The 21,363-nt window shown below is 39.5% G+C and overlaps 1 protein-coding gene across 1 annotated transcript in view; it reads right to left on the reverse strand.

Moving 5' to 3' along the window:
* The window catches only part of PPME1 (protein phosphatase methylesterase 1), a gene marked incomplete at both ends in the record, with an annotated part of 75,012 nt that overhangs the window by 1,832 nt on the left and 51,817 nt on the right, over positions 1–21,363 (reverse strand). The window contains 6 exons of the mRNA XM_079707798.1: positions 422–486; positions 4,760–4,804; positions 5,707–5,836; positions 11,663–11,786; positions 16,779–16,844; positions 21,154–21,244. Coding sequence (XP_079563924.1) covers positions 422–486; positions 4,760–4,804; positions 5,707–5,836; positions 11,663–11,786; positions 16,779–16,844; positions 21,154–21,244 — 521 coding nt within the window. The remainder of the gene's footprint in view (positions 1–421; positions 487–4,759; positions 4,805–5,706; positions 5,837–11,662; positions 11,787–16,778; positions 16,845–21,153; positions 21,245–21,363) is intronic.

A 21,363-nucleotide genomic window follows, 5' to 3' on the forward strand; every position in this document is an offset into this window, starting at 1 on the left:
AAGTCAAGAGGAATGATGTGAAGGCTTATTTATCCCCTTAGAGTTGCAAAGAACTTTTTTCCTACAGGAGGAGCACATATTAATTCCTAACCGTGACTGTGGTTTAGGGAGCAGTTTCTACCCGATTATCCCTTCTACCATCTGGCTTTCGGGGGCAATGGAGAAGTAGAGCTTAAGATCTTAACCATAGGGCCCTGGGTGAAATAGCAGGGTGCCAGTAACTCCTCAGCCCATACACACAAAGCCAAGACCAGAAGCAGCTGCCAGGAAGAGGTCTGGGGAGCTGGTGGAGTCCCATCTGTGTAGGCCCCACAGCAGCTGCTGCAGGCGACACAGGCTGACTCAGAGGCTGGTTCTATCTTCTGTGAGATCCACAGTTATTCCACGTTGTCCCTTTACATTCATCAAGCACCAGACTCACCTTGTCTGGAGCATCCTCATGGACTGCATGGCCACACTGGGGTAGGACCTGCATCTGGAACTTCCCTGGGGAAGATACAAACCAAAGCCACCTCAGGGACTAAAATGGTCCTCTCCTTACCATCTCTGCAGCCTCACAGGTCACTCCAAGAGGCCAGAACTCCCCCATCCCCTCCCTGCCAATACTCTGGACCCAATTACACCTAGCCTTTGAGGAGGATGGTAATACTTGAAATTATAACCTTGAGCAAATCATTTTCCCTTCACTTTTTCTTTCTACACCTATTTAGTATGCATTTACTTTCGGCCAGACACATAGAAACAGTTCCTGTATACACTACAGTCTAGTGGGAGAGCAAAACATAAAAACCAACATTTTAATGCAGCATGTTGTTCCTATGATAACACAGAGCATATGGAACTGGAAAAACACAGTATGGAACTGGAAAAACACAGGAAGAGGGGCTTTGCAATCAAATAGGGATCCAGGAAGGCTTCCCACACAGAAAAAATAACTTACACAAAGAAAGAAGGATGAAATGGTATTTGCTCCTGAAAAGAAAAACTTTGGCACAGTGCTCATGAGAATTAACGAGGCTGGAGAGGTAAGTAGGGACCATACCATTAAGGGGTTTGTAGGCCATGTTAAGGACTTTGAGATTTATTATTACAATAATAAGTTACCATTCGAGTGCTTAACTATGTGCCAGACACGGTCCTAGGCACTTTCTCACACTGTCCTGTAGAACACTGTAAGCTCACAACTAATGTGATAGTTATTAAGAATGAACAGAAATGATTGATAAAGCAAGATCTCTAAGGAGACTAAAGAATATGGGACCCAGAGCTCCCATAGGTAGAGAGAGCAGACTCTCAGAGCCTCAAAATAAGGGAGTAAGCTCTGGAAGTCCTTCTGGTTATCACAATCTGGGATTCTTACCCCAGTTACACAGTGCTTTAAATTTTTTTTTCAAAATACTCATCTATCCATTTTTTAAGTTGATTCTCAAATTTATCCTATAAAATTAAGCAGGACAAATACTGAAATTCTTTTTTGAGATGATGAAACCAAGGCCATGATTAGTGAAGTGATTTGCCCAAGGCCACTTAATTAGTCAGCAGAGGAACTAAGACCATTCCCTCCAGTAAGGTCCTGCTTATGCCCCTCTTCCTGCAGTAAGCTGCCTCTGGGTGCTCCAGCCTAGTCCCCTCTCCCCTGTATCTCCTCATGTACTACTGTTAATGCATTTAATGGATCCAAACACAGAGCAGCTTGTGCCCCTGTTGTTCTGTAAGCTAATATCTATATGCCACTGGTGCTTGCCTCCCCAGGAGTGTGTCATTTCTATAAGAACAGGGCTAATATCATTACTTGCTCTATATCCCTAATAGGGCCCAACCCAGGGCTAGATATTAAATAAGTGCTTAGTAAGTCTTGGATGAATGAACGACTGAGCAAATAACCTGATAAAACTTACAACTCAAACCTTGATGACTGGGGCTGCATTTTTCACTCCTCTTTGGAAGAGTGGGTATAAGGAATCAGGGAGAACTCACACATACTAACAATGCTGTACCCAGTACACATAAAATAACATAATCATGGGTAATCCTCACAATTATTCTATGAGGTGGGCATATTTCCAATCCCCGTCAATCTTTTTTTTTTTTTAATTTATTTTATTTATTTATTTTTGTCTGCATCGGGTCTTCATTGCTGCATGCGGGCTTTCTCTAGTTGCTGCGAGTGGAGGCTACTCTTCATTGCGGTGTGTGGGCTTCTCATTGCGGTGGCTTCTCTTGTTGCGGAGCATGGGGTCTAGGCACGTGGGCTTCAGTAGTTGTGGCATGTGGGCTCAGCAGTTGTGGCTCGCGGGCTCTAGAGCGCAGGCTCAGTAGTTGTAGCACACAGGCTTAGTTGCTCCATGGCATGTGAGATCTCCCAGGATCAGGGCTCGAACTCGTGTTCCCTGCACTGGCAGGTGGATTCTTAACCACTGTGCCACCAGGGAAGCCCCTCCCCGCCAATCTTACAGATGAGGAACTTTAGGTTCAGAGAGCCTAAATCATTCACCTAAGTTGCACCATCAATGAGTGCTGGATTTCTAGGATTCAGTAACTACTTCATCTGGTTTAAACAGTGCTGGGAAGGCTGTGGTTTGGAATCTGTGGTGATTTAGCCATTTCCTTTTGTTTTATGGATGTCATCACTCTCTATACATACTCCTGGGATGCTTTGAAAGAGAAGGTGGTCTTGGCATAAACCTTACTAGGGAAACAGGAGGGATTTAATGAGGTATCAGGAGTGCCTCCTGGACACAATGAAGCCATCATTTATTTTACTTCACCCACATTTTCTCATTTAAACCTCACACAATTGAATTGAGATATTTCATTATCTCCATTTGAGAGATGAAGAAACTCAGAATTAAGGAAGTTATTAGCAATCCACTCAGGGCACAAAACCAGTAAGAGTGGTACAAACCCAGGACTGTCTGCTTCCAAGGCTGGTGATCAACACTGATTCCAAATGCTATTCTAGTCGAGATTAACTGCTTTCAGATAGTATCAAGAGCTATGTCTGATTCTTCTGTGCGCCCAGCATCAAGCACTGGTCTTACACAGAAAGAGTGCTTAGAAAAGGTTTGCTTGATTGAATTTAAGGAAAAATGTCTAAGCTCAGAATAACCAACATCAGGACTTCCCTGGTGGCACAGTGGTTAAGAATCCACCTGCCAATGCAGGGGACTGGGGTTTGAGCCCTGGTCCGGGAAGATCCCACGTGCCGCGGAGTAACTAAGCCTGTGCGCCACAACTACTGAGCCTGCACTCTAGAGCCCACGAGCCACAACTACTGAGCCCATGTGCCACAACTACTGAAGCCCGCATGCCTAGAGCCCGTGTTCCGCAACAAGAGAAGCCAACGAAATGAGAAGTCCATGCACCACAACGAAGAGTAGCCCCCGCTCGCTGCAACTAGAGAAAGCCCACGTGCAGCAACAAAGACCTGATGCAGCCGAAAATAAATTAAAAAATAAAATAGGGGCTTCCCTGGTGGCACAGTGGTTGAGAGTCCGCCTGCCGATGCAGGGGACACGGGTTCGAGCCCCAGTCTGGGAAGATCCCACATGCCGCGGAGCGGCTGGGCCCGTGAGCCATGGCCACTGAGCCTGCGCGTCCAGAGCCTGTGCTCCGCAACGGGAGAGGCCACAACAGTGAGAGGCCTGCGTACCAGAAAAAAAAAAAAAATATATATATATATATATATATATAAAATAAAATAGAATTACCAACATCAGTGCCAAAAAAATCACATAGTCCCAGCCCATGGTCCTGCTCAAGGTCTCAGGACACTATTAGTTGGGGGAAGGGAAGGGTATGGTATGAGGGTCTAAGGTCAGAGTTTGATAAATCATTCAGAGGCCTTTGAACAACTATTATCAAGGAAAATAGCCCCATTCTCTGTGGAGAGCTTGAGGACAGCTCAAGGAACAGTTTGAGGGGCCCATGAGACATCCAAGTAGAGATGTCCAGCAGGTTTGATACATGGAGAGGTATGAGTCAGATGTTTAGCTTTGGGAGTTATCAGGGTATAAATGGGAGCCATGAGATTGCCCAGGGAGAGTAAGTAGAAAAGAAGGAAGGTCAAGAACAGAATCTGCTTAAGCTCTAAACCTGGGCCTTGGAGTTGGCACCTCTTCTTCCTATAACCCAAAGTTGCCAGTGCCTATTGACTTCACCTTCACCAGGCCTTTCATCTGTACTAAAGCCAAAAACTTCCACGAAATTGGTTCCACTACCTCCACAGTCATCTAGCCAACACACCTGGACCTAAGTACAACATGTCACTTTCCTACTCATTATACCTCACAATCCTTGTGAGGTTGCCATCAATTTTCTCATTTTATAGATTGAGAAAACTAAAGCTAAGGCAGGTCAAGTAACTTGCCCAAGGTCAAAAAAATTAGCAGGAAGGAAGCAATACTCAGACGCAGTTCTCAGAGTCCTTGCTTTTACCACCTCGTTATGCTGTCTTCTAAATAGAGTTCAACCTTTTTGTATCTGGGTTATCTTGGACCTTTCCCTTTCCTAAGAATTCTAACAATAATAAAAATACTGATCAGTATTCAGAATATCTCCTTTCACAATACTGTATATTTACACAGAGTACTTTATAGTTTATAATGCCCCTTTCAAAGACATTGCCTCACTTTAATCCTTACAACTCTGAGGCATATGTGGTAGTATAATTCCCATTTTTAGATGGAAAATTTCCACATGACTCTGCCCATTTCTCTGCCCTCAGGGGACCTAGGAACATAATTTCTTCATGGCTTACCCTGCATTTGGCCAATAGTCAGATCTTTATCCAATCTATCAACACCTAGAACAAAATAAGAGAATCCATAAGTAGCTTGCTAGAAAAAAGCTGTGTGAAATAGGCTTTGCTGTTCAATAATGAAGTAAAAATTGCTATAGAGTTGTAAACATGATGACATTCGCAATTCATGTTAATGCCAATCCTAACTCCCTGAGGGTATATTCTCACCACATGAAGCTTTCTAGGCTGAGGTTCCCCGTAACCACTTTGCTTGTTTAAGCTGGTTTCCGAAAATAGGGTTTTACTTTTCAAATTTCCATTATACTCAGAATATCCTTATACCACTCAAGGAGAAGGACTTGGGCTTGACCAGGTAGAGGCCAGGCCAGAATTCGGCCATACCAGGTGGATGCTTATGCTTAGTTAGGTTTAGGGATTCGGCAAAGGGAGGAGAAAGGGCACAAATGAGTGAGGATGGTACTTCACTTTGGAAGTCGCTACCCATTTGGTAAATAGTTTTAACAAAGACATGCTGAGATGACAATATACATACACTGCTAGGGACTCAACTGTGTTCCCCCAAAATTTATATGATGAAGGCCTAATTCACAATGTGACCATATTTGGACATATGGAAGTAATTAAGGTTAAATGAGGAAGTAATTAAGGTTGAATGCGGTCATAAGGGTAGGACCCTCATAGGACAGGATTAGTGTCCTTATAAGAATAAACAGCAGAGAGCTAGCTTGTTCTCACTCTCTCTGCCATGTAAGGACACAGTGAAAAGGTGGTTGTTTGCAGGTCAGTAAGAAAGCTCTTAGCAGAACTCGACCAGTCTGGAACCCTTATCTCAGACTTCCAGCCTCTAGAACTGTGGGAAAATTAATCTGTTGTTTAAGCCACCCAGTCTATTGTATTTTGTTATGGCAGCCCAAGCTGACTAATAAAAACACATACACACTTACCAGCCAGGAGCAGCAATTTAGGAATAGGACAACTAAGAAAGAGATTGGATAAGCCTCGGAACCAGCCATCCCAGTATTTTTCTGTTTTTGCCAGTTCAATTCTCCAAGTGTAAGGATGGTCTTTCTTGGTCTGGAGGAATAAGAGCAAGTTTTGAGTCTCTGAGGGCAACCCCTGGAGGAACAGGATAAAAACTAGGTCCCTGGGAAAAGGAAAGGGAAGGAAACTAGCAAATATTAAGAGCTTACCATGTCCCTGACATTTTAATATACACTTAATCCTTATAACAGCCTTGTGACATAGGTTATTGTTGTAATTTCCATGTTTAGATAATCAGAAGTTTACTTTTAACTTCTATTAGTTTCAGTGAACCTAGGAAACTTTCTTAAGACCACAAACCTAGTAAATGGTAAGGCCAAGATTGAGCTTCTTATACTCATTTGGCAAAAAGAACACATCATCAAAAGAATAACTAAAAAAACACATTGTAGTATGAAAAATGCTTACAATATAGTATTAAGTGAAAGAAGCAGAGTACAACATGTCATCTAAGTTAGGATTACTACTGGAAAAATATGGTATACTTTGGGAAAGAACTGGAACGGAAAACTGAAAATATGTTGATTTGTTCATAGAACATGTTTTCTTATATTTTTATTTATGACAATGATATAATGTTCCTGCAACAGTAACTTAAAAAAGGAAATCTGACACAAATGTGACAGAATGTCAGTATCTGTTAAATCTCGATATAAAGTAGATGGCACAGAATATGCACTCATCAAATACAAGCTGAACAAATAAAAGGTTTTCTATACTTTTCTGCATCAAAATTTTGAAATATTATAACTGAAATAAATAATTAGATGACCACATATCAACCAAAATATGAAAATCTAGAAGTGAGCATGAGACAGCATATATTGTATTAAAGATCACCACATGGTTAAGATGTTCATACTACCCAAATGATCTGCAGATTTAACACAATATCAAAATCCCAATGGCATTTTTTGCAAAAATAGAAAAATTCATCCTAAAATTCATATAGAATCTCAAGGGACCCCAAATAGCCAAAACAATTTTAATAAAGAAGAACAAAATTGGAGGACTCATGCTGATTTCAAAATATATTACAAAGTTACAGTAATCAAAACAGCATAGTACTGAAATAAAGACAGACAAATAGAGCAATGGAATAAAAACTTCGAGAGCCCAGAAATAAACTCTCATATATATAGTCAAATGATCTTTGATAAGGATGCTGAGACCACCCAATGGGGAAAGGACAGTCTTTTCAACAAATGGTGCTGGGGAAACTGGATATCCACAAGCAAAAGAATGAAGTTGGACAACATACAAAAATTAACTCAAATGGATTAAAACCTAAATATAAAAACCTACAACTATAAAAGTTCTAGAAGAAAGTGTCATGAAACTTTTCACGACATTGGACTTAGCAATGATTTCTTGGTTATGGAACCAAAAGCAGAGACAGCAAAAGTAAAAATAGATAAATGGACTATATCAAACTTAAAAACGTTTGTGCATCAAAGAACTCAATCAATAGAGTGAAAAGGCATACCACTGAGTGGGAGAAAATATCTGCAAGTCATGTAACTCATAAGGAGTTAATATCCAAAGGACATAAAGAATTCCTGTAACTCAACAACAAAAAAATCAAATAACCTCATTTAAAAATGGGCATAGAACTTGAACAGACATTTCTCCAAAGAAGATGTACAAACAGCTGATAAGTACATGAAAAGATATTCCAACAGCACTTATTATTAAGAGATCAGCTGCTATGAACATGGGTGTGCAAATATCTATTCAAGACCCTGCTTTCATTTCTTTTGGCTATATACCCAAAAGTGAGATTGCTGGATCATAGGTAGTTCTATTTTTAATTTTTTGAGTAACTGCCATACCATGTTTAATAGTGATGGTACCATTTTGTAATCCCACCAATAGTGCACAAGGGTTCCAATTTCTCCACACCCTTGCCAATACTTGTTATTTTAGGTTTTTTTGGGCAGTAGCCACCCTAATGGGTACAAAGTGATATTTATGGTTTTGATTTACATTTGATTTGATTTGCATTGATCATTAATGATCACAAATGCTATATGAGTCCACTTATATTAGGTATCTAAAGTATAGTGAAATTCACAGAAACAGAAAGTAGAATGGTGATTATTAGGGGTTGGGGGAAGCGGGAAAGGGGAGTTGTTGTTTAATGGGTACAGAGTTTCAGTTTTGCAAGATAAGAAAATTCTGGACACTGGTTGCACAACAGTGTGAATATATTTAATATTACTGAACTATACACTTTAAAATGGTTAAGATGGTAAATTTTATGTTGTGTGTGTTTTTTACCACAATTTAAAAAAAAGAAAAAGATCACTGGATGGGGAGTCAGGAAACTAAGATCTTCTAGATCTCACTAAACAACTCATTCTATTCTCTTCTATTAATATTTTCCAGGCACAGGACACTTTGAAATGAACACTAATTTTCATTTCAACTTGGAACCTCAGCCTGTCCTACTGCATGCAGTGCTTCCCATTTATGAGTCATTTATAAGAGATCAGCTCCACAGAGACAGCATAATCTCACAAGCTGCTCCCAAATGCATACTAGATTTCATCCGCAAATACAACTCAATAATAAAAAGACAAATAACCCTATTTAAAAATGGGCAAAAGATATGAAGAGATATTTCTCCAGAGAAGATACATAAATGGCCAATAAGCACATGGAAAGATGTTCAACACCAATAGTCATTAGAAAAATGTAAATCAAAACCACAGATATGAGATGCCACTTCATACTAGGATGGCTATAATCAAAAAGAAGGACAGTAACAAGTGCTGGCAAGGATACAGAAAAACTGGATCCCTCATACACTGCTGCTGTGAATATGAAATGATGCAGGCACTCTGGAAAACAGAATGGCTGTTCCTCAAATGAGTTACCATCTGGCAATTCCACTCACAGGTATATACCCAAGAGAATAAAAACCTATGCCCACGCAAAAATTTGTACTCAAATGTTTATATCAGCATTATTCCTAATAGACAAAAAGTGGAAATAACCCACATGTCCATTAACTGATGAATGGATTAAAAGTGTGGTCTATCAAAGTGGTTACCAGGACAGGGGCTGGAAGGTAGAAGAATAGATAGAAGTTGGTAAAAGAGTATAAACTTTCAGTTATAAGATGAAAAAGGTCTGAGGATCTGATCAATATAAAACACAATTATAGTGACTATAGTTGACAATAATGTATTGTATAACTGAAATCTGCTAAGAGAGTAAATTTATATGTCCTCAAAGACACACACAAAAAAGGTAAATCTGTGAGGTGATGGATGTGTTAACTCATTGAGGAGTATCCTTTCACAATGCCTCTGTTCCTCACATTGTACACTTTAAATATCTTACAATTTTAATTGGCAATTATACCTCAATAAATCTGAAAAAAAGGTCTATCTATACAATGGAATATTATTTAGCCATAAACAGGAATGAAGTACTGATACATGCTACAACAAGAATGAACCTGGAAAACATTATGCGAAGATGAAAGAAGTCGGTCATGGAAGATCACATATTGCATAATTCCACTTATATTAAATGCTCAGATTAGGCAAATCTGTGAAGACAGAAAGTAGATTAGTGATCGCCTAGATCTGGAAAGGATGGAGAGAAATGGGAAGTGACTGCAAATGAGTAAGACATTTCTTTTAAAAGTGATGAAAATGTTCTAAGATTAGATTGTTGTGATGGTTGCACAACTTTGACTGTACTAAAAATCACTGAATGGTAAACTTTGGATGAGTTACCTTTCAATAAAGCAGTCCGAAAAAGAGAGAGATTTATGCATAAAGGAATATCTCCTGGACAAGTGAAGTTTATTCCTTTAAGGATCAAAGCTTAAATGTTTTCCCTTTCTTTTCTGTATTTTAACCATTTTGTATTAGATTCTCCCCATCCCCAATAAAAATGTATAGCTTGTTTTCTTTTACAGAGCAGAGTGGATGCAACTGACCTCTTATGTATGCCTCAGGGTCATTTGAAACACAATTTTTTATATTGTGCTAAATAGAGATGCCCCTATGAAGCTTTGCCTGGTTTTTTGTGTTGTTGTTGTTGTTAAGTTTAATTGGCATTATTAACATTTTCTCCATTTTTATTTATTTATTTTTCCTTTATTGAGATATAACAGACATACAACATTGTTTAAGTTTACAGTGTACAACATGTTGATCTGATACATTTATATATTGCAATATGATTACCACCACAGTGTTACCTAACACCTCTAACATGTCACATAATTATAATTTTTTTGTGGTGGGAACAATTAAGATCTAGTGTCTTAGCAACTTTGAAGTTTATAATACAGTATTGTTGCCTATAATTACTGTGCTGTGCATCAGATCTCCAGGACTTATCTACTAGTTGCAAGAAGTTGTTGACTACTGGAGTTGCTCTGTGTCCTTCCTCAGGTGGAGAATGTTTAGCTATGCTCCTCATTGACTGATATGCCTCAGTCTGTCCTCCTAACAAAACTGCTGGAGTTCATAAAACCCTATACAATAGGCCCTATAAAAAATTATAAGGAAAAAATGAATTGGAATTAAAAATCAGAGGATCTAGATGTGTTTTAGCACTATTTATATGTGGCCATAAGCAAGTATCTGCATCTGAGTTGTAAAACTGCTAATATCTACAATGCAGAGGCAAAATGAGAACTAGAGATATTAATGTGAAGCATTCAGTATAGATCCTAGCACAAAAAAGGTAAAACGTAACTGATAGTTTGTATCAGTCTCAAATCACCTAAACACTACTTGATTACCCTGAACAAATCTCTTCATCTCTGAGTCTCAGTTTCTATAGTGTTAACATGTGAGAAAAGGTCTCCCCTCGCCTCACAGAGTGTTGGAGGGCAAATTGATCATGTATTATTTATAATTTTGTAAACTCCAAAGAGGTACAAAGAGGTACATTGATCTTAAGGATGACAAGAAGATCCTCATTAAATTAAAAATACTGTTTAAAAAAAAATGCACTCTCCTCCTTGCTAACACTAGCATCTCCAAATGCAAAGGAATATGTGGTATACACCAAGTATACGTAAGTAAGATTAGTAACATCTTACTAATTCCGTCATTAGTAAGATGTTCATAATCCATCCCAGAAAGTCTGTGGCTCACACTCACTCATCATTTCCCAGAAAAAGCACCCCCCTTCCCACTGTTGTCCTCAAATCAGTTGCTCAGCAAGTTCTCACAAAACACTCACTATGCACACAACCCTGAGCTATACGCTGAAGGAAATTCACACAGAACATCAGTTCCTGCCCTCAATATACATAGGTTATTTTTGTTGGGAGACAATTCTTATGTTATTAGAGGACACTGAATCTGCATTCTAGGGATGACTATAAGAAAACCATAATATTTTGAATGTGGCTTATGAAAATCAGTTCTATGACTTGGTCACAACTTCAGAAAAGAAAGTGCTAAGGTGTGTCCTACAGACTCTCAGTGCTGTACTGCAGAGGGACTAATATAAACGGGGTCAGAAAGCTTCCCCAAGGAGATACACTTTGAAAGATGGGCAGGATCGGGATAAGTTTAGGGTAGACTGGTACGAAATGGGATTTTCTCATGAGATAAATCACAGGAACATAAGTACAGAGGTGAGAAAGGGCCTGATGAGAAAGCAGTCTGCTTGAGGGTAGGGTAGTACTGTAAGTTTTATGTTCCAATTTTTCAGAGCCATCAACAGTGCTTTATATCTTACAGTTAATCTAAGTATCTATTACGATAGTATCTTCTTCTCCTAACGATGGACAAAAAGAACAATGTTACCTCCCTTTCACACCTTACACACTTTTGAACCATTCCCTAACCCACCCTTCCAAGAATACAGGCTTTCACCCACCTCCATGTCATCTTCCTTTTTCCTTTTGTTTACTGACTCACTTCCTTCTTCGTCTTCTTCTTCTTCCTCTATGATTCCTTCTACTATAGATTTTGAGCCTTCTGGACTTGTAATTCCTTCACACCTATGTTTTAAAAAAAAAAAAGTGTTATCACACACCTCTCTTCTACACACAAATTACCTTAGAGATGCTGATATTTATGGCCTTTTATAATCAAATATTAGTTAAAACTTAACAGTGCTCCTGGGAGAAGGAGGGTGTGAAAAATGTGCATTTTAAAATGTACAAAAGTTGACCAGGACTGTGGAAGTCATCATCAATGTTTGACTATACTCCAAGGGCTGGTTTCCAGTTCCTGCATCAATACTGACCCACGGAAGGGAGTAACCGTTTCCTGAAGCATGGTGACAAGAGTTTTATTGGCATTATCTTATATAATCCTCATAGCAATCCCATAAAGTAGCTCTGAAGAGTTAAAAAAATTGTCCAGGATCACTTAGCTCATGAGTGGATGAGGCTGGGAGACAGATCCAGGCCCAATTAACTCTAAAGCATAGTGCTCTTCTACTGTACCCTGCCTGTAGTAGAACAAGGCTCAAACAGATTGGTAAAAGGCCCCCACTTTTTTTTTTTTTTTTTTTTTTTTTTGCGGTACGCGGGCCTCTCACTGTTGTGGCCTCTCCCGTTGCGGAGCACAGGCTCTGGATGCACAGGCTCAGCGGCCATGGCTCACGGGCCTAGCCGCTCCGCGGCATGTGGGATCTTCCCGGACCAGGGCACGAACCCGTGTCCCCTGCATTGGCAGGCAGACTCTCAACCACTGCGCCACCAGGGAAGCCCAAAGGCCCCCACTTTCAATGAGCTGACAGAAACTGGCAATTACAATAACCAGGGCCACTAGTGGTGCAGTGGTTGACAGTCTGCCTGCCAATGCAGGGGACATGGGCTTGAGCCCTGGTCCGGGAAGATCGCACACGCCACGGAGCAACTAGGCCCGTGTACCACAACTACTGAGCCTGCGCTCTAGAGCCTGTGAGCCACAACTGCTGAGCCTGCGTGCTGCTTTGGGAGTGGATTGGGAGGTTCAAGAGAATTATACCTAGATCAAGAAGGGCAAGAAGATTCCAGCGGATATCTATGTCACAATTAAAACACAGACTCTTACATACATAGGTTTACATATTTAGAGAAAACACCACTTGAAATAAAAATTTAGAAATCAGCGAACTACCTGCATACAAGCCATGTAAATTAACTCCCTTTCAAAATGCTTTACCACTGCTTAGACAAGTCAGATATCAAAATATTTAAGCATTGAAAAGTGAGCAGCCTCACAGCTTATTTAAAACCTCTGCATTGTGCCTGCCAGATATTACTACTCAAATTTCCCTTTCCCTTTTTATATTATGGATATAAATTCCATAATATAGGCCTTGAAGTCAAATACACGGGAATTTGAATATGAGCTCTATCATTCATTAGCTAGTGATCCCGGGAAAGTCACTTTACCTTTCTGAACTTCCATTTCCTCCCCTATAAAACCATAGTTACCTTGAAGAGGTATGGTAAGGATTAAATGAGATAGTGCAAATGAATGAATGAATGAATCTAGGTAGTGATCATCAATGGCTACTAACATTAAAAAAATAAAAGAGACAACCAGACCATTATGTGCCTCCTGATGGCAGTATACGATATCACGTATACTTGCAAACAAATAAAAAAACCCAAAATAACAACAAACAAACCTAAGATTGATCAAACCTCTGATCTAACAATTTACAGAAAATACAGGGAATAAAGGAACATGTTAAATTACACCTTGAGGAATCAATCAGCAAATCCAGATGGTGGGAAGTTCTAAAGGGCAAACAACTAGGTTTCCTCAACAAATAAATTGCCAGGAAAAAAAAAGAGAGAGAAAAGTGGAACCTATAGATTAAAGATACTTAAGAGATTTATCAATCCATTGCTATGTATTTACCCTATTATAATTATGGTTTGAACTAAAAAAATTTATGAGATAATCAGGTAAGTGAATACTAAAGACCTTTGATGATATTAAGGAACTGTTAATTTTTTTAGGTGTGACAGCAGTCTTGTGATTGTGCTTAAAGTGTCCTTACCTTTTAGAGCATACCAAAATCTTACAAAGGAAATTATGTTTATCTGAAATTTCTTTCAATATATTTTGTCCTTAGGGGAAATAAATAGGGGCACAGATGAAACAAGACTGTCCATGAGTTCATAACTGTTGAAGATGGGCAATGGGTACATTGGGGTTTATTATATTATTCTACTTGTGTATGTTTGAAAGATTTCCATTACACAAGGTTTTAAATTTTACACAGTGTATATAAAATACCTTGCACAGTGCCTGGCAAATAGCAGGCATTCAATAATGCCATTATCATTTTCATCAACTCTTGTGCTGTTTGCCCTGGTGGGCAACATTTTCCCAATTCACCTAAAGTTTATTTTGTGACTATATAGCAATACCCAGGACTGATGTAACCCTATCTAGGAGGATCAATTGGGCTAAATAATCTTAGCTCACCCTTAAAATCTGGCTTTCACTCAGGCTATGACAAAGCTTTTATAATATAATTTCCTCACAATCAGGTTTGGCTTAGAAGGAGACTCTTATCAGAATAAAACCATATACTGGCACAAAAACAGAAATATAGATCAATGGAACAGGACAGAAAGCCCAGAGATAAACCCACACAGATATGGTCACCTCATCTTTGATAAAGGAGGCAAGAATATACAATGGAGAAAAGACAACCTCTTCAATAAGTGGTGCTGGGAAAACTGGACAGCTACGTGTAAAAGAATGAAATTAGAACACTTCCTAACACCATACACAAATAAACTCAAAATGGATTAAAGAGGGCTTCCCTGGTGGCGCAGTGGTTGAGAATCCGCCTGCCGATGCAGGGGACATGGGTTCGTGCCCCGGTCTGGGAAGATCCCACATGCCGCGGAGCGGCTAGGCCCGTGAGCCATGGCCGCTGAGCCTGCGCGTCTGGAGTCTGTGCTCCGCAACGGGAGAGGCCACAGCAGTGAGAGGCCCGCGTACCGCAAAAAAAAAAAAAAAAAATGGATTAAAGACCTAAATGTAAGGCCAGACACTTTCAAACTCTTAGAGGAAAACATAGGCAGAACACTTTATGACATAAATCACAGCAAGGTCCTTTTTGACCCACCTCCTAGAGAAATGGAAATAAAAACAAAAATAAACAAATGGGACCGAATGAGACTTAAAAGCTTTTGCACAGCAAAGGAAACTATAAACAAGACGAAAAGACAACCCTCAGAATGGGAGAAAATATTTGTAAATGAAGCAACTGACAAAGGATTAATCTCAAAAATATACAAGCAGCTCATGCAGCTCAATATCAAAAAAAACCAGCCCAATCCAAAAATGGGCAGAAGACCTAAAAAGACATTTCTCCAAAGAAGATATACAGATTGCCAACAAACACATGAAAGGACACTCAACATCACTAATCATTAGTGAAATGCAAATCAAAACTACAATGAGGGCTTCCCTGGTGGCGCAGTGGTTACGAATCTGCCTGCCAATGCAGGGAATACGGGTTCAAGCCCTGGTCTGGGAAGATCCCATATGCTGCAGAGCAACTAAGCCCGTGCGCCACAACTACTGAGCCTGCGCTCTAGAGCCCGTGAGCCACAACTACTGAGCCCACGTGCCACAACTACTGAAGCTCACGTGCCTAGAGCCCGGGCTCCACAACAAGAGAAGCCACCCCAATGAGAGGCCCGCGCACTGCAACAAAGAGTAGCCCCCACTCATTGCAACTAGAGAAAGCCCATGCGCAGCAACGAAGACCCAACGCAGTCAAAAATAAGTAAGTTAAAAACAAAACAAAACAAAACAAAACAAAACTACAATGAGGTATCTATCACCTTATACCCGTCAGAATGGCCATCATCCAAAAATCTACAAACAATAAATGCTGGAGAGGGTGTGGAGAAAAGGGAACCCTCTTACACTGTTGGTGGGAATGTAAACTGATACAGCCACTATGGAGAACAGTATGGAGGTTCCTTAAGAAACTCAAAATAGAACTACCATATGACCCAGCAATCCCACTACTGGGCATATTCCCTGAGAAAACCATAATTCAAAAAGAGACATGTAACACAGTGTTCACTGCAGCACTATTTACAATAGCCAGGACATGGAAGCAACCTAAGTGTCCATCGACAGATGAATGGATAAAGAAGATGTGGCACATATATACAATGGAATATTACTCAGCCATAAAAGAAATGAAATTGAACTATTGGTAGTGAGGTGGATGGACCTAGAGTCTGTCCTACAGAGTGAAGTAAGTCAGAAAGAGAAAAACAAATACCACATGCTAACACATATATATGGAATCTTAAAAAAAAATGGTTCTGAAGAACCTAGGGGCAGGACAGGAATAAAGATGCAGACATAGAGAATGGACATGGGGAGTGCGAAAGGTAAGCTGGGTAAGCTGGGACAAAGTGAGAGAGTGACATGGACATATATACACTACCAAATGTAAAATAGATAGCTGGTGGGAAGCAGCCGCATAGCACAGGGAGATCAGCTTGGTGCTTTGTGACCACCTAGAGGGGTGGGATAGGAAGGGTGGGAGAGAGACGCAAGAGGAAGGAGATATGGGGATATATGTATACATATAGCTGATTCACTTTGTTATAAAGCAGAAACTAACACACCATTGTAAAGCAATTATACTCCAATAAAGATGTTAAAAAACAAAAGAATGAAACCATAGCTGCCAGCACTAGAGTGAACACTTAATTTAACGTCCTTTCTCTGGTATTCTTCACCTTTTAACAACTACAGTTGTGCTAATAAGGTAATCCAGTATTATATAGAAGACATTATTTGGCTTTGGGATTTCTTCAAAAAAGAAGAAAGAAAAAAAGAAAATCTATATAGCTGGCCCTAATGAGCTCACTTATAAAAATTATCTAAAATAATGAAGGCATTCACCAAGATGGTAGAATAGGTATACGACAATAAAAGCAATCTGTAATTCCCTCACCATGTTTCAGCCTCTAACCAGCCCAAGGGGGCAAAATAAGACCTACTGTTTGACTTGGCCAACCATTGAGACACGGGCAGACTCCAGATTTCGAATCTGGCCACTCTTCACACTAGAAGAGAAAAGTGAGACAGGAGAGAGGAGGTTATTCAGCATCTATCTTATCATGTCACCCGGGTCAAATCAATAATTCTTCAGATTCTGTACGATCTACTAAAAAGGTGTGGTTACCAATGTAGCTTACCATGGAGACTACCACTACTTCCTACTTGGTTATTATGGCTATAAGCCAAGCAGTAAAAATTAAGTAAAGGCATTAAAATCACTTCAGTTCTGCAAATATTTACCAGTAGGATACTATGTGCCAGGCCTGCGCTCAAGAAGCACATAATTCAGTGAGGGAAAGAAATACAACAAATAATTTTAATATAATAAGGCAAGGTTCAAAGGAACCACTTTATTCTAAATGAGGTTAGAGAAAGCTTCCCAAATGTCTTGCCTAAACTGAGGACTGAAGATAAGTTAAGCGGAAGATAAAAGCTGGTGGTCAGAGCAAAACAGGCAGAAGGCACGTTGTGAATGAAGACACTGTGATGTGAAAAGGTCAGCAGGATGATGATTTTAGAAGGCAGAGTGCAAGGAGGAGCAGAGGAGAGTAAAGGAGTAGTGTGACAGAATAAGGATAGGCATGCAGGGGCCAGCTCCTAGAGGGTCTTGCATGCCAGGATGGAACTTAGGAGCTTTGACTCTATAAATATAGATTAGTCTTCTCAGAGTTGGCTGAGGCCCAAGCAAAAAGACTACATGTCCCAGGGGGAACTGAAAACACCACCTGAAGCAGGCCCACAAGGACACATTTCTTCAAATCTCATTTTTTAGCTTAAAACAAACAAACAAAAATCACATAAAATTTTAGTGTACCCCCCCTTAGATAATGACTTTGTTTCTTATTTTAATGATAAACAGAGGCAATCAGAACTACTACGTCATTTTTCTACCACAAACTCAATCTACAAATCCACTAGTATTTATAATCATATACTCTGCCTTTGAAGACTGTTTAATAGGTGAAATATCTCTGTTCCTATTCAAGGCCAATGTTGGGCACTGGTTTCCCATCCTCTCTTGTTTATGAAGACCTCGTTTCCTTTACTTATCCTGTCTCTTTCTTATGTCATTATTTTTTTCTCTAGTGAATACTATAAAACATCCTTTAAAAACATCCTCTAGGGGACTTCCCTGTTGGTCCAGTGGCTAACACTCTGCGCTCCCAATGCAGGGGGCCCAGGTTCCATCCCTGGTTAGGGAACTAGGTCCCACATGCCACAACTGAGAGTTTGTATGCCGCAGCTAAAGATCCCAGCACAGGTAGCTAGCTAGCTAGCTAAATGAATGAATGAATATTTTAAAAAAATGATCCACATCAAAAAATAAATAAAAATAAAAACCTTCTCTAGCCTTTAAAAACATTTTCAACCCCATATTCACTTCTAGATACTACCCCATTTCTCTGCTCTCCTATACAACAAAACTTCTCAAAAAAGTTATCTTACATGCTTTCTCCACTTTGTCACCTCCCATCCTTTCCTCAGCCAATATCACCAACTTATATCAGGTTTTTATCTCCTACTTTCTGAGATTTCCTTTGTCAAGGTCACCTCCATCATGCCAATCCTAATGGTCATTTCTTACTTGATCTCTCAGCAGCATTTGACCTAGATCCCCTCTCCTTCTTTCTATAAACACTTGCTATGCTGCTCTCTTGCTTTCCTTCTATCTCACCAACTGTGTCTTTTCAGTTTCTTTTGTTGGATCTTCCTTTCCTTCCCAAGCTCTCAATATTGTAGAGTAACACAAGGCTCAGTTCTTGGATCTTTTTCTATCAACTAGCTGACTACATTCAATATTTTGGTTTTAAATGCCATCTATGTGATGATGATTCTCCAATTTATCTCTAGCTCAACCTCTTCTAACTAGTGTATACAAGTGCCTACTTAACATTTTCACTTAGATGTATAATAAGCATTTCAGCTTATCCAAACAAAAATCCTGATACCCTGCCCCTTGCCTGCTCTCAAATCTGCTGCTCTTTGTCTCTACCATTCACCAATTGCTTAGGCTAAAAACCTAGAAGTCATCCTTGAATACGGCATCTCCCCAACCCCCTCTCCCAACACACTATCCATAAGGTAGGTCTGTCAGCTCTACCTTCAAACTACATTCCAAATATGACCACATAACTTCCTCTGTTGCCATCAAAGTCTATGATTACCATCATTACTCTTTCCTACAACTATAATTATTTCCTAACCAATTTCTCACTTTTGTTATCACCCCTACTCCCCACTCCTTCCCCTATTCTGTTTTCCTCAGAATAGCCAGGTGGTGGAACCAAGATGCAAATCCATATCAGACCTCAAAGCCCAGGCTCTTTTTTTTTTTTTAACTTTTTAAATTGGGGTATAGTTGATTAACAATGTTGTGTTAGTTTCAGGTGTACAGCAAAGTGATTCAGTTATATATACACCTGTATCTATTCTTTTTCAAATTTTAAAACCCAGGCTCTTAATGACTACACCCTACTGCCTCTCATTTGGATGACCAAGAGGGCAAAAGCAGAAATTCACTTTGCTTTAAATCTTTACTGAATTTAAATAGATTGGTCTTGTATTTCAACACCTTTTTTTTTTCAAAAAAAAAATTATCTAGAATAACCAAAATGGCCATGAGTCATAAACTTGATTCAGATATCCAGCAGACACAAAACAAAATTACCAAAAACTTCACTGTAGTCTTTCTGATTCTTAGGCTCACAAAGTGTCTAGAAATCAGTGGCTCTCATAGAACCCAGAACATTTTAACATTCAACAAGTGGAATGTCTATTCTACCCTACATCTGGCACTAGAATCAAGACTCTATCTCCCCTTAACAAAAGGTTCATCATGACCCCCAGGCTGGTTTGGGTGCCTGTCTTCTGTACCTTCTTCATTGTATTGTGTTTATGCATTTACTTGTATGTATGTTTCCAGTTTTTTGATGATAGGAACTAAGCCTGATTCATCCCCAGTTCTTAGATCAGGCACTGACACATCTTAGGTACTAAAAAAAAAAATGTTTACTGAATAAATTTTAAGTTATTTGGAATAATTTTCTCACTAGTTGTTACTGGGGAAGCAGGCAGGGTGCCCAAGGTTCATGTTGAGCTGGCAGCAGCCACATTCTCAGTGTGGCTGCTCAAGATGGAGAGATTTTTGGTGCTTCCAAGAGTACATCTTGCATCACAGTAGTGAACAGGGGAGGCAAAAGCAACCATATCAAACACAAATATCATTCTGGCGAGCCATATTTGGCATGAGATCCTCTGTCCTAGGAGGAATCCCTAGGATATATTTACCAAGTCCTTAATTTCCACTAGATATCTCTGACTCAGTAAACAGATACATTCTGCCTGCTAAAGCAGCCAGCAGTATGCTATATGCTATATGAAAGTACAAAAGAAACAGAGAATAGCTTCTGACCTTATGATGCAGGAAGGGCATTAAGACAGAAATGAAAATTAACAATATAAGCATATCCCTTACAGGAGGATTAGAAGACTTAAGGGGTAAACAGTACAATATAATACACACTTAAAGGTCTTTAGCAATTTTGCCGAAGGAGGGACCTGGGTGGTTTGTAGGAGTTATAGGAAGGGTTCTGGAGAGGGAACTAGAAATGGATTTTGAGGGATAGGTAGGAAGACAGGACACTGAAGATATTTTATCCCAAGACTGATATCCTGGGGGGAGGGACAGTGCTTTACTCATCTTTGAATCATTACCCTTTAGCACAAAGTGTTCAATAAATATAAATGCATTTAATAAATATTCAAATAATTGATTGAATTAGTGTATACTTAATAACTGAACAGCCTTTACTTAAGTGGAAGCCATAGACAATTCTGTCAGTAATTTTTATGAGAACCATTTAGCCAAAGGGTTTTTATTTATGCAAAATCCAAATAAAAACTGTAAAGGGAACCCACAACCATCTGTTTCTCCATCTTCTCTGGAACACAGAAAGTGAATCTAGAGCCATGGAGCATCAGAGATGGAAAAGGCCTTAGAATCTCATTTAGTCCAAACTCCCACCTTAGAGATGGGAACAGCTAGACAGCAGATGATCCATAATTGTTAAGATTCTAGGAGGTACTATAGTGTATTGGAAAAAGGATGGGTTTTAGAGAACTGAGCCAAGTCTGAAACATTTAAAATATTTTTTAAAAAATCTGCTCCTTATGTAAATGTTTCCATACATGATACTACAATAAAGCTAAGGCATGGGAATTAAAATATTCCTTTCAACTTGGTGCTTGAGCTGATGAAAAAGGAAAGCTACAATCTAACATTTAAAATATAGACAATATAGATTTGTGGGTTACCTCCATTCAACGGCATTCTCCAGAGACTTGAAGGTTTTAGGACGACCACGTAAGAAATTCTGCATGCTATTAAGTGCATCCATGGCTGTACCTAGATGTTAAACAAAAAATTTTAACCACAGCACTTAAGATATTCTGAGCATTTATACTTAATGTGTCAACTGTATACATCTCCCCTCAATGACAGCAGAATTATGTGGCACTTGGGGG

Source organism: Hyperoodon ampullatus (genome assembly GCF_949752795.1).
Source record: "Hyperoodon ampullatus genome assembly, chromosome: 7".
NCBI classification, from domain to species: Eukaryota; Metazoa; Chordata; class Mammalia; order Artiodactyla; family Ziphiidae; genus Hyperoodon; species Hyperoodon ampullatus.